Genomic DNA, 14,250 nt, shown 5'->3' on the forward strand with positions numbered 1-14,250 from the left:
CGCACGTCCAGACTAACCCGCGGCATCGGCAGGTTAAAATCGATTGCTCGGGGATCGATATATCGCGTCTAGTCTGGACGCGATGTATCGATCCCCGAGCGCGCTTCCATCGATTCCGGAACTCCATCAACCCGGAGTTCCGGAATCGACACGGAAAGCCGTGGACATCGATGCCGCGCCGTCCAGACAGGTGAGTACCTCGATTTTAGAAATTCGACTTCAGCTACGTTATTCCCGTAGCTGAAGTTGCGTATCTAAAATCGATTTTAATACCTAGTCTGGACGTGGCCTTAGAGAAAGGGTCTACTGCTGCAGAACGTAAAAAGGTGTGAGCAGTGAAATAATCTTTTAAAATAAGGAAGCTTCCTCTGTCTTTCCCCAGCCCTGCTCCAGTCAGGTACCCTGTGTCTAGCTCCCTGCAGCCAGGCCCATCTCCCTCTACAAACAGAGAGAGACTGTTTGTCTGTCCCTGGCTTCTCTGCCTTTATAGGGCCAGCTGAGTCTGTTTGGAGAGTGGCTCCAGCTGCAGTCACTTCTCCCAGTCAGCTGAGCCTAAAAGCTGCTTTCTCCAGCCACAGCCCCCTCCCAGGGCCGTTTTTAACCCTTCAGGGCGGGAGCGGGGTAACCACCCTGCTACAAACACTTTGTTGGAAAATGCTGATTTGTCAAAACTGAGCCCATTCGTGGGAAAGGGTCAGTTTTGACAAATTTCCTGGTTCAAAAAACTTGAAACCCCACCCTAAGGTTTGGAATTGTTGAAACCTCCCACTTCAACATTTTCTAAATGAGAAGTTCCAGTTTTTGGTTTGAAATGACTTTTCATTCCAAAATGTCAGTTAATTTATAGTTACAAAAAAAAAAAGTTAAAGAAAGCTATCAAAATAAAATGTTTTGATTGAGGGCATCAATTTTTTTTAACGATTTTTGGATCCTAGAGCTTGGGCTCCAGCCCAATACCAGAAGTCTACACAGCAATTTAACATAGGAAATGTGGGAACAGGTGCATGTAGGGAATACACTAAGGTCTGGGGAGTGAAGGGAGAAGACTGGTTGGGCTAAGGAGCAGGAGAAGGGAGGCAGGATAGTTATTGTGACAGCTATGGCAATTTCCTGTAATATCCTTTAAAAGCCTTTATTGTATTAGTTTATGTATTATTGCAGGCTGACACTGTAAGTAACCTCCCGAGGGGTGGAGATGTAATAGATGTAAGATTGAGGACTTCAAAAGATTCTATTGAAAATGAGCCTGACAAGTATGGACTTTTTGGCCAATGGGTATTAATTGGATTTCCTGGGGAATCCCTAGGGCAAGGTTAATGCAAGTTCCCACCCCTGGTTATGCAAAATCCCAGCCTTTCAAAGCTATGCCCTGAGCAGGGGGTCATTGCCTGCTGATTACCTGTAACAGAAGACCAAGCTCAAAAGCCCGAGCTATATAAAGAAATGGGTGATCTGCCCAGTTAGGCATTCTCATTCTGTAGCTAATACGGATGATCTTGTAACCATGAGGAAAACCCAGTTGTGGATTCGAAGGACTAAAACCTTCCAGAGCCCTAAGCTGGAATGGGTGAGACTTCTGATAAGCTTTCTAGCATGCATGTGGGTTCTTTTATTTTTTTAATACGTTTTCTCTGTAATGCTTTTATCTTAAGAATAAATGTGCTTGCTTAGAAGGAGTGTTGTGGTCATTTATAACTGCAGGTAATACACTGGTCATAGCCTTCAGAGGTGCTGGCCTGTTTAGACTGTCTGGCTTGCTGGGGATACCACAATGTAAAGCAGGGAGTTGTGCAGCCTTAAAATCACTGTACAGGAGGGAACGACAGTCGGGTCTCCACTCAACATAGGTGATCGCTGGGAGCCAGAAGCCTAAAGTGGGTGCCTTTAGTGGACCATGAAGGGGGAATACAGGTGTACTTACCCTGAAACTGTGGCATACATCATTACCTCTGATCATGGACCAAGAAAGCAATGAGCTAGGTTTTAGAGTGAAATTCAGCCCTTCCTGCTCAAAGCCCATATAAGCAGGCCTGGAGCAGGGAACTGAAGAGTAGTGTGTGTGGTGAAATCAATCCCACTAGTTCAAATAAATTGGATAAAGCAAGCAACAGTGAGTTACCAAACAGCCACTTGAGAAGCTAAGCTGATGCTCTCTGCCAGATTTAAAGGGCCAGCCCCAAGAAATGCATGCTGGGGGGGAAAAATCCCATAAACTGGCCAACGTGCAGTGAGGAAGCGCAGATAGTCCCCAAATAAAGTGCTCTGGCTGAGTTGTAGCCTTAGGTCTACTCAGGGTGTGTCAAGGTAAATGTATGCATAAGGACCAGGGCTTAAGTGACTTGGGAGGACTTGGGCTCCTAAATCACATAGGTGCTTTTGAAAATCCCACCCTCTATTTTTAAGGGGCTAGGGGAACCCTTTGCCCTAACAGGAAAGTGAAGAGCACTCAGCCACACATATGAGTGAGCAAGTTACAGTTTGCTTGAATGATCAATGTTAAAAAATATTCACAGTAGCCGTGGGTGGTTAATACGATCCATATTGTGGGATAAGTAAAGGGCAGATTATAAAGCCGTGATGGTCTAACTTCTTGAGAGCCATAAATAGGTTCAGGGCAATCATTTGTACGGCTGTAGTTAGAGCCTGTCAATACCTGTAGCCGAGGTTCCTGTCAAACGCACTCTCTGCCCAGAAGACCGTATGAAGGATGGATGAACAAGCTCAAGGCCTATTTCCAAGGTGATTGTGCAGTGTGGATGTGTTCTCCTCCCTCCCCCGTTAAACACTCCAACAAGAAACTGCTCCTTGAGTGTGCTAAGCCACCATTGCAGTGTAAGGGATTTCAGTGGAGTTACACCAGGGATGAATCTGGCCCACTCTGTTTGCAGTAACTAGAACAATTAAGTCTGCGGCCCTATACAATCTACTTAGGGCCAGATTTTTATAGGTATTTAGGCACCTATAGATGCAGGCAGGCATCCAGTGAGATTTTCAGTAGCACCTAAACAGGTTAGGTACATAAATCCCACAAACCCATGGGCATTAGATCCTTAACTTGTTTAGGAAATGTTGACAGTCTCATTAAATCTGTCTCGCTGCATGGGTAGGCACCTAAGTACATTTAAAAATCTGACCCTTTACTTCTCTAGTGCAGTTTCCCCCTCTGTAAAATAGGAATGATACTTGCTTCCCTTACCTCCCTGAGGCAGATCAATTTATTTAAGAGAAACCAGGTGGTTGAGTAGTTAGAGTAGGAGCCTGGGCTAAGGAAATCTGGATTCCTTTTCCCACCCTCCTACTAATTCACTGTCTTCTTCCCCCTCCCTCCACCACCTGTGAAATGATGCTGATGAACACCCCACTTTGCAAAGCACTGAGACTCCATACAGGCATAAAGTGCCATTATTAATGGTTGTAAAGCACTTTGAGTGTGAGAAGTCATGTTCTAAGCCTGGAATTCTCAGCGCGCGCGTGTGTGTGTGTGGGGGGGGATTGCATGGCATCAGCACCTAGCACATCATGGGAGCTTCTCACGCACAAATAATGAATGAAAAGTGCCGCAGGAGCAGAAGAGAGGTTGAGCATGTGGTTTTAGAGCTGGATGTGATGCAGGCTCTGGGCTCAGTTCCTAGTTCCTAGTTCTGTCACAGACTTCCTGTGTGACCTTGGGCAAGTCACTTCACCTCTCCGTTCCATATCTGCAAAACAGGAGTCATCCTTTCTCCAGCTGGCTGTCTGGTCTATTCAGCTTGTAACTTTTCAGTGTCCAGCATAACAGCTCTTAGCTGGGATCTGCTCGAAGAATGAAATGATTCTATAGTCACTTTTTAAATAATGGAAAGGTTCTACAACTAAGAGCCAAGCTCTGCATTTTAGGAAGTCCAAAATCGTATATTAAAGGAACAAACTGGAAGTCAGAAGTAAGTGACATTTTGAGTTTCCTATTTCTGGTTCTAAATTAGGACATTTTCACTATTAAAATTCAAAAGCTAAATGGCTAAGAGTCAGATGATGAGACTCTGACTCACACTGGTGAACAAGTTCTCACAAGTTAACAGGTCTACTCTTGCAAGTAACTGCTCATCGGCTTGAATAAGTGGCTCACAATCTGAGTTGCTTACATACAGCAGTAGAGAGCAAAGGGTTACCAGGTTCAGACACATGCGCTGATCGTCAGAACCCTGGGCACAGAACCCGGGAAGCGGCGCGGGCTGAGGGATGTGCTGACTGCCGCTTCCTGCCATCCCCATTGGCCTGGAGCAGTGAGCCGTGGCCAGTGGGAGCCACAGTCGGCTGAACCTGCGGACACGGCGGATAAACAAGCCAGCCTGGAAGGGTGCTTACCCTGGTGGGCCATGTGCCAAAGGTTGCCGATCCCTGGTCTAGAGGCAATGTTTTTGATTGGGATCAGTATCGTTAACTTCATTTAAGAAGATAAAGAAAAGAATGCAGCAGTTTTTCTGAGCAGTGGTGAGATTGTATGTGCAGACGCTCCATCAGACAGCGTATTCTAATTAAAGATTTCATCAATTTCAATCCTCAAAGCAAGCAGGAGAGGCTATTGATGGGATTTGTAAATTCAGCAGGTACATCCAGGTGCAGAAGACTTCACTTTACACAAAGGACGGTGCTGTGAAGCCTCTCACAGAATAATTAAAAAAAAAGAGAAGGTACTAGCTCTTGTACCAAAGAGCTTGTAAGTGCCTGGTAAGATGTGACGCAGTGTGTACAGGTGTCAAACAACACAATGAAATGGGGTGAGGCTGGACATGGGTTAGAACAGTAGGATCTCTGCAATAAATGTGGGAATTGTCCGATATTTTTAGGAACTTTCTTTAGGACGCTGTACTCATCACCTTGGCATGGTTACCCTGTGGGTGCGGAAGGGTTAAAATGCTGCTCTCCTGGGGTAGAGCAGGAGACCAAAGGGTTTGTTATGTAACTGTCTGGGATTATATGAATGAGTTGTTAAGTCCTGGCTGAAACTAACCCACATCAATGGAGAATCCTGAAGATAAAGGGACCCTCAATTGCTGCATAATTAACACAATGGGACCCTCCGAACAAGGGAACTCAGCAGGAGGAAAATGGACCAGAACGTGACAGGAGGCTGTGAGCCCAGTTCTTATCACAGAAGGCAAGTCTACATGACTGAATTGTCAACGTACAGCCAATGCAGTAATTACTGCAGTGGTCCACGTCCACACTATGCCCTCTGTTGGCGGTGTGCATCCTTACCAGGAGCACCTCCACCAACTTAACTGTGTGGGAAGGGCCATCCCTAGGGAGGTGACGGTCCAGAACATCAGAAACTCAGCATCTATTTGCCAAGGGGGTGCTCCCCCTGCCCTGGCCCCACCTCTGCCCCGCCTCCTCCTCTTCCTACTCCCATCCCACCTCTTCCCCGCCCAGTTCCACCCCCCTCCCTTGAGCGCACTGCACCCTCGCTCCTCTCCCATCACCCACAGCATTTCCTGATGCATAGCAGGCACTGGGAGGGAGGGAGAGGCACTGATCAGAAGGGGCTGGGGGGAGAAGGTGGTTCTGGTAGGGGGGCTCCTCGCACCCCCATCTGCCACTCCCCTCCCCATTCGCCTCACCCTGCTCGCCCATGAGGTCCCCCAAAGCACAGGGCATGGGTGGGGCATTGTGGGGCACTGACAGTTGGAGTTCCCTGGGAGCCCTGCCATCCCTTACATTTACATAACTCTAGTGTAGATCAGGCCTGAGACACAGCAGCTCTCACCTGGGACTGACAAAGAGACAAAGCCAAGACAGATTCTACAGCAGCTTGGCATGGTGGAGCCTTGGCACTGGCCAGGATGAACCAGGTCCTCATGGGGGACTTCAAATCACCCTGACAGCTGCCGGGAGAGCAATACAGCAGTACACAGACAATCCAGGAAGTTTTTGGAGAATACTAGGGACAACTTCCTGGTTAAAGTGCTGGAGGAACCAACTAGGGGCCTTGCTCCTCTTGACCTGCTGTGCACAAATAGGGAAGAAATGGTAGGGGAAGTTGAAATGGGTGGTACCCGGGCAGCATGACCATGAGATGGTTGAGTTCAGAATATTGACAAAAGGAAGAAAGGAGAGCAGCAGAATACGGACCCTGGATTTCAGAAAAGCAGACTTTGACTCCCTCAGGGAACTGATGGGTAGGATTCCCTGGGAGGTTAATGTGAGGGGGAAAGGAGTCCAGGAGAGCTGGCTGTATTTTAAAGAAGCCTTATTGTGGGCAAAGGAACAAACTATCCAGATGTACAGAAAGAATAGCAAATATGGCAGGTGACCAGCTTGGCTTAACAGAGAAATCTTTGGTGAGCTTAAACACAAAAAGGAAGCTTACAAAAAGTGGAAACTTGGACAGAAGGACAAGGGAGGAGTATAAAAATATTGCTGAGGGATGCAGGGGTGCAACCAAGAAGGCCAAAGCACAATTGGAGTTGCAGCTAGCAAGGAATGTGAATGGTTACAAGAAGGATTTCTACAGGTATGTTAGCAACAAGAAGGTGGTTAGGGAGTGTGGAACCCTTACTGAATGGGGGAGACAGCCTAGACACAGATGATGTGGAAAAAGCTGAAGTACTCAATGCTTTTTCTGCTTTGGTCTTCACAAAGGTCAGCTCCCAGACTGCTGCACTGGGCAGCACAGTATGGGGAAGTGGTGATCAGCCCTTTGTAGTGAAAGAACAGGTTAAGGACTATTTAGAAAAGCTGGACATGCACAAGTCCATGGGGCTAGATCTAACGCATCCAAGGGTGCTGAGGGAGTTGGCTGATGTGATTGCAGAGCCACTGGCCATTATCTTTGAAAACTCGTGGCGATTGGGGGAGGTCTCAGACGATTGGAAAAAGGCAAATATAGTGCCCATCTTTAAAAAAGGGAAGAATGAGAATCTGGGGAACTACAGACAAATCAGCCTCACCTCAGTCACTGGAAAAACCATGAAGCAGGTCCTCAAGGAATCCATTTTGAAGCACCTGGAGGAGAGGAAGGTGAGCAGGAACAGTCAACATGGATTTCCAAGGGCAAGTCATGCCTGACCAACCTGATGAGATAACTGGCTCTGTGGACATTGGGAAAGCAATGGACGTGATATACTTTGACTTTATCAAAAGCTTTTGATACAGTCTCTCACAGTAGTCTTGCCAGCAAGTTAAAAAAGCATGGATTGAATGAATGGACCGTAAGGTGGATAGAAAGCTGGCTAAATCATCGGGCTCGATGGGTAGCGAACAATGGCTTGATGTCTAGTTGGCAGCTGGTATCAAGCGGAGTGCCCTAGGGGTCGGTCCAGGGGGCTGGTTTTGTTCAACATCTTCATTATCTGGATGATGGGATAGATTGCACCCTCAGCAAGTTCGCAGAGGACACTAAGCTCAGGGGGAGGCAGGTATGCTGGAGGATATGGAGAGGGCCCAGAGAGACCGAGACAAATTAGGAAGATTGGGCCAAAAGAAATCTGATGAGGTTCAACAAGCACAAATGCAGTGTCCTGCCCTTAGGATGGAAGAATCTCATGCACTGCTACAGGCTGGGAACTGACTAAGGAGCAGTTCTGCAGGAAAGGACCTGGGGATTACAGTGGATGAAAAGCTTGCTATGAGTCAACAGTGTGACCTTGTTGCCAAGAAGGCTAACAGCATATTGGGCTGCATTAGTAGGAATATTGCCAGCAGATCAAGGGAAGTGATTATTCCCCTCTATTCGGCACTGGTGAGGCCATATCTGGACTATTGTGCCCAGTTTTGGGCCCCCCACTACAGAAAGGATATGGTCAAAGTGGAGAGAGTCCAGCGGAGGGTAACTAAAATTATTAGGGGGCTGGGGCACATGACTTATGAGAAGAGGCTGAGGGAACTGGGCTTGTTTAGTCTGCGGAAATGAAGAGTGAGGGGGGATTTGATAGCAGCCTTCAACTACCTGAAGGGGGTTCAAAGAAGATAGAGCTAGGCTGTTCTCAGTGGTGGCAGATGACAGAACAAGGAGCAATGGTCTCTAGTCACAGGGAGCGAGGTCTAGGTTGGATATTAGGAAACACTGTTTCACTAGGAGGTGGTGAAGCACTGAAATGGGTTACCTAGGAAGGTGGTGGATTTTCCATCCTTAGAGGTTTTAAAGACCCGGTTTGACAAATCCCCAGCTGGGATGATTTAGTTGGGGTTGGTCCTGCGTTGAGCAGGGAGTTGGACTAAATGACCTCCTGAAGTCTCTTCCAACTCTAATCTTCAATGATTTTACAATACTAGTTACGAACCCAGAGTTAGAACCTGACCCGTCAACCACACACCTCATTTGAAATTAGAAGTATGTGATCAGGCAGCAGCAGAGACAGAAAACCAAAACAAACATAGTATAGTGCTATGTTAGATGTAAATGACTAAAAAACACAAAATGAAGGGAAACTTTTAAAAAAGGATTTGACAAGGTCAGGAAACTGTTTCTGCGCTTGTTTCATTTAAATTAAGATGCTTAAAAGCAGCATTTTCCTTCTGCGTAGTGAAGTTTTAACGCTGTATTAAGTCAACATTCATTTGTAAACTTTTAAAATATTCTCAAATTAACTCCCTTCTTGCAGAGGAGACAGAAGTGAGGTTTGAGGAGAGATTTGACTGAGGAGAAGGGGGTGGTGGCGTCACAGGATAGCATGGGGAAGGCAGGGCAACACTGAAAAAAAGTACCCAGAAATGTATGGGAGAACTGAAAGGACACTGAGGCTGGCATCAGTTTGTGGAGTGGAGGGTGGAACTGGAGGCTGGAGCAGAGCTGTGCAACCCCATCTCCACTCTGGCCTCCCTAAGCACCATGGGACTGCACTGGTTCTCTGCTGCATTTAGGTGTTTCCATGCCCCTAAAGGAGGCAGTGTGGGATCTGCTCCTTACGACACAGCCACATACTACAGTGCCTGTGTTTTCAGTTTATTTTCTTATACTGTTCCAACTAAAGGAAAATCAGACAAAGATTTGCTCCTTAGACTTTACTGCATTAACATCCAAATATACGACAAAAAAACAAACAAATACATGTAAAACAGACCAATTAGGGTGGTGTAGTAAAATCAACCAATCACAATCCAAAATATTAGAATGGATATTTTATTTAACTAAATTCTTGAAACAATCTGAATAATTTTACTGAACTCCCTTGTACTTTTAGAGATAATTTTTATATACACAGTCAGGTGAAATATTCCTCACAGATAGAACATGACTGAGAAATTACAGCTTTCTTAGAAAGCACACAAGGCACCAAGCATTGTAACCAAAGCTATGTGGCTGGCTCTTCCTAGCTGATGACTGATCGTGTTCTGTACATGGTTATTATACGGCTGATTTTGTGGCATGATGTTTAAGTGTTACATAGATTGCTGCCTCTTATCCAGGCACTTTTCAATATCATCAAGCACCTGTTCAGCTGCCTTTGGAATCCGAGTCCCAGGACCAAAAACACTGGAGACACCAGAGTCATAGAGGAAATCATAATCCTGTTCAGAGAGAGATTTAAATAGTTAAATATTGGAACATGAACTATACCCTTACAGCAGGGGTTCTCTAAGTGGGGGTTGGGACCCCTCAGGGGGTCACTAGGTTCTTACATGGGGGGTCACGAGCTGTCAGCCTCCACCCCAAGCCCCACTTTGCTTCCAGCATTTATAATGGTGTTAAACATATAAAGGGTTTTTAATTTATAAGGAGGGGTTGCACTCAGAGGTTCTCTATGTGAAAGGGGTAGCCAGTACAAAAGTTTGAGACTCATTGCCTTGCAGCGTCTATGAGTAATTCTCTAAGGAGCACTAAGATTGAAGGCTTGCAACTGTTCCCAGAAACAGGAAGCAATAGCAGAATAAAAGCTCAAACATACAAAATAAATTCTGAACAATTTCACTGTAAGGGTTCTGTCAATTTAACGTCAGATTCCCTGACATTTTCAAGGGGACACAGAAAGCAGCTCTGATATTCTCTCACTTTTCCATCTAAACTGGTGTGTGGTGTAGCTGTGTAAGGTTAACAGAAGCTATGTTTCACCCAAGAGCTGGCTGCATTTAATTATTATTAAATAATTATCATTAATCTTCTGTGGTAGCACCCAATCTATGTTCAGAGTTTCCCAAATGCTTGAGCACAGTCCTTACACTCCAATGAGTTCACAATCTAAGAACAAAGGAGTGAGAGAAATCAGGGGAAAGAACAACAATATGTAATTTATATACTGGGCAACTTGATTCATTCCAGGCAGCACAGAAGAGGCCCTTAGAACAGGAAAGGGGCTTAGAGGAGCTCAGGCAGGTTATACCAGGCATTAGAGGGCTTTGTGGCAGAAGGCATGGAAGTGATTGTGTGGAAATCTGAAAAATGGTGAACAAGCTTGGGAGCACTGGTGGAGTGGAGGGATGGCCAACACCAACCCTGCCAAGAGAGGATAAGGTGAGAGAGCCACTAAGACTATGGGCTGTGTATCTGTGTTAGTTCAGTGCCTCACACAATGGGGTCCTGGTCTCTGATTGGGGTTCCTAGGTGCTACACACAATTCAAATAATAACGTATTCTAAGGCAGGATCTGGCCTTTAATCTGCAAAGTGCTTTGCAATCCTTTGGGGAGAAAGGCACTATAAATAATATTATTATTACTCTGAAGATTCCCCTCTACTCTTGAAGTAACAGGCTGAATACATCATTCCTGCTTCTACTTGTAGTACACACAGTTTTGGAAAGAGACGCTTGCTCCTCCACCATGGCTTCTGGCTTATATATGAGTGAAGTACTGCTGCTTAGGAGAACTAAAGAATAGACCCATCTAGTGGAAACATTTGCACTTGGCAGTACAGCAGCATCTGCTCCTACATGAATCAATCATGGAAAATGGAAATTACCATACATTCATTTAACACCTGTGTTTGGTATGTGTAATTGTGGTGAACCTCTATTTTTTCTGAGCAGAACTGAGTTGAGAGAATATATCAAATATACAGTAAACCCAGTTGCCTGATTTACAAAGTGCAACAGCTTTCAGCGCCGAACTGAATAATTATAATTTTTATAAATTGGGAAACAATTGAAAAGTCCATATGAGAACAACCTCAAGCTGCTAGTTTTTTTCCGAACAAAAGCAGCTTAATGCTTTATCCTGACAGAAGCTTTGCAAGTTAAGCCAGAACAGTTATGTATGACAACCCAGGGCTTAATGTGCATGAAAATTGACATCGGCAACCTCTTTCCGTGACTAGCATGAAACCTGAAACTGACCCTAACTGACTATTGTGTAGGAAAGGCTTCAGCATTGTAACTCCCCTATGATGTTAAGAGTGCATAGCAAATAGCCAACACAACAGGGCAGGCTGAAACTGAGTGTTCTTATAACTGTAAGGTACATTTGTTCTGGAAACAGATACTGAGCAATACCTGAGGGGGGATGACACCTCCACACATGACAAGAATGTCAGGACGGCCAAGTGCGTTCAGCTCTTTGATGAGCTCAGGAACAAGAGTTTTATGACCTGCAGCTAATGTGCTCACACCCACACAATGCACATCAGCATCTACAGCCTGCTGGGCCACTTCCCGGGGTGTCTAAAGAGAGAAATTAAACAGCAAGCAGCAATTAGTGCTAAAGTGACCGCTGAACAAGAACTGCAGGGACAAAAGCTGCATTCAAAATATATTTTAAGGGACAGGTTCAATCAAATAATACCTGGAAGAGTGGTCCTATGTCCACATCAAAGCCAATGTCTGCAAATCCTGTAGCAATAACCTTAGCTCCTCTATCATGGCCATCTTGACCCATCTTGGCAACAAGAAGACGAGGTCTGCGCCCTTCACGCTCCAAGAACTTGTTTACTCTATTTAAAAAATACATTTTATTCTTCTAAGTCACTGTCATTCATTAAGAGTCTGAAAAAGACACGCTACTAGTGGCAACTTCTGCACCATAAGCTACACTAGCAACCAACTCGTGGTTGGTTCATGCAGCATGCTCACCATTTTAGTATTTCACTTTGAATGGACAATGACAGGTTCCCTTTATAAAGCGCTTTGAGTAATAAAATGTTGCTTAGTTTGCAGATTTGTTTTTCATTCCCACCTCTGCTTTGCTGCTCTTAATGAAGCAAAAATCTTGTACTATTTGGGGCACTGATGTATAAAGCATGTCTAAGTTTAAGCACGAGTAGTTTCGTTGACTTCAAAAGTGCCTGAGAACCACACACACAATATAGACCTCAGTCCTGGATATTACAAGTGAAGTGGCCTATAAACATGACTTTGTCCATCTATTACCACTGCAGTCTCTAAAGCCTAAGGATGCTAATCCTTTTACTCTGCTCCAATTATGTTAAATGGGAATCATATTATTTCCACTAATAATGGTGTGACAGATTTAGAGCTGCTCTGTAAAAAATTATAAATATGGCTTTTTTTAGGCTATTTGCTGCATGAATATATTGGTTTAGTTTAAGTGAGGGCTCCTTGGACAAAAACTAGCAGGGGGGAAAGAATGGTTCAAGATAAGACATCCTTCATCAATCACTTGACTGTTGTTAAGAGACAATGACAGAACAGGAAAAGGCCAGGAACACAGGAGAGCAAAAAAACTCAATCAGGTTTCCAAAGGAATACTCTCTCTCAAGAGAAGGGGGTATTTGCTCAAGGGAACCAGGCTGAGACACAGACACCCGCTGGGGTTTCTGAAGAAGTTAAGCCTGCCTCGGTTACCATCATGGGATTTGTAACAGTTTAGGTAAGATAGACATGCGTGTAGATTGCCTGTTTTAAAATCCTGCCCTTGCTAATGCTCTGTTCCTTCTGCAAAACAATGACTTTGGTTTTAAGAAGGCTGCTTTGCCCCTGGACACTGACTATCCTAGGGAAGAACTGCAGGAGCTTGAACTAAGACCTGCAGGGTAAGCACGGTGGATACACAGGGTACTGTAGTCCAGGGCTTGCTCTCAGAGTGGGAGAATTGTAAAATTCCACCCCGGGACAGGTATCATGCAATCAGAGTCCATAAACGGGACAGAGGTGCCCCTATGCCTGTAACTGTGACAGATGTATAATACTCATGTTGTTCATGTACAGAAAAGATGAGCAGTAGGCAAGATACATAAGAAGGTATGGAAAAAGGGTAACCACATCTTCTTTAGAACATTCATTGAAAAACACAACACTACATGTAAATTAGTGCTTTTTTTTTTTTTTTTTGCCTTTAAAAAGAGATGCTTCCATCCAGCAGCGATAATACTTTGAAGTCATGCTGGAGATCACCAGCATGACCCAAACAGGAGTTTCCTTTTTACGAATCTCGCAACTCTTAAGGTAAAGTGCCGGGTCTACAGCAGTTAAAAGTGAAGATCATCAATTCATATTACCGAAACACCTAATCGAGCACCTCAGTCACCTCACCTAAGATGCCAGCAACAAAGTCAGAAACTGGCAAACGAGACAAATGGTATCTGCTTCTCAAAGACGCGTGCAATTCTGCTCTTGGTGACACGAATGTGCAATTCCCACTGAGTTCAACTAAAGTTGCATGAAAGTATCCAAAGGCAGAATCTGGTCCTATAACATTATAGACATTACTGAGAGTGAATGTAGCTGCAAGGACAACCTGTAAAATCTGTTTTTTATGTTTAGTCATAAATAGAAGTTCCTGCATTGTTCTGCAAATATGCTCAGAGTCCACTATTATGGAGCCTTCACGCCATGCTGGCTCATTACATAGCCCGCACCACCTCGTGATTCCAGAGGATCACACATGCAACACAGATGTCAAACATTAACTATGAGGCCATTCCCTCTTTCTGAGCCAGCAGCAAACTCTCACCTATTGATGGCATGAAGAATCTCATCACTCTCCCCAAACTCCTGGCGGTAAGCTCCGCTCACCATTCGGTCACTGGCTCTGTGCTCCCCAAACACCTTCTTCATTGCCTCGGTTATTTCTCCAACTGTACATCTAAAATACACAGAGTTAAAAGGCTAGTATCATTAGGAGACTGAAATCAAAACAATGCAGAAATCCCCAGCAACAGCCTGATGATTAGTCAGAAGAGCAAATTAAAACAAACGACTCTTTCCCTTTTACTCTACCAATTCTGGAAATTATCATTTCATTAGCACCATATAGTAATAGAATATGCAGTAGTACTTTGGAAATAAATTTCTGATCTACTGATGAGAAGACTTGACTAAGAACTGCGCATCCCAGTGACATGCAACTAGAATGGTCACAGATCAAAACCCTTTATCAAGAT

At 44.8% G+C, this 14,250-nt stretch overlaps 1 protein-coding gene across 1 annotated transcript in view; it reads right to left on the bottom strand.

The window, feature by feature from the left end:
• Positions 1-8,967: 8,967 nt before the first annotated feature.
• The window catches only part of MMUT (methylmalonyl-CoA mutase), a 35,931-nt gene continuing 30,648 nt past the window's right edge, over positions 8,968-14,250 (bottom strand). The window contains exons 10-13 of the mRNA XM_050948775.1: positions 13,821-13,952; positions 11,694-11,841; positions 11,405-11,572; positions 8,968-9,489 (exon numbers count right to left, since the gene is read on the bottom strand). Coding sequence (XP_050804732.1) covers positions 9,361-9,489; positions 11,405-11,572; positions 11,694-11,841; positions 13,821-13,952 — 577 coding nt within the window. The 3' untranslated portion in view covers positions 8,968-9,360. The remainder of the gene's footprint in view (positions 9,490-11,404; positions 11,573-11,693; positions 11,842-13,820; positions 13,953-14,250) is intronic.

The sequence above is a fragment of the Gopherus flavomarginatus genome, chromosome 4, assembly GCF_025201925.1.
Source record: "Gopherus flavomarginatus isolate rGopFla2 chromosome 4, rGopFla2.mat.asm, whole genome shotgun sequence".
Lineage (NCBI taxonomy): Eukaryota > Metazoa > Chordata > Testudines > Testudinidae > Gopherus > Gopherus flavomarginatus.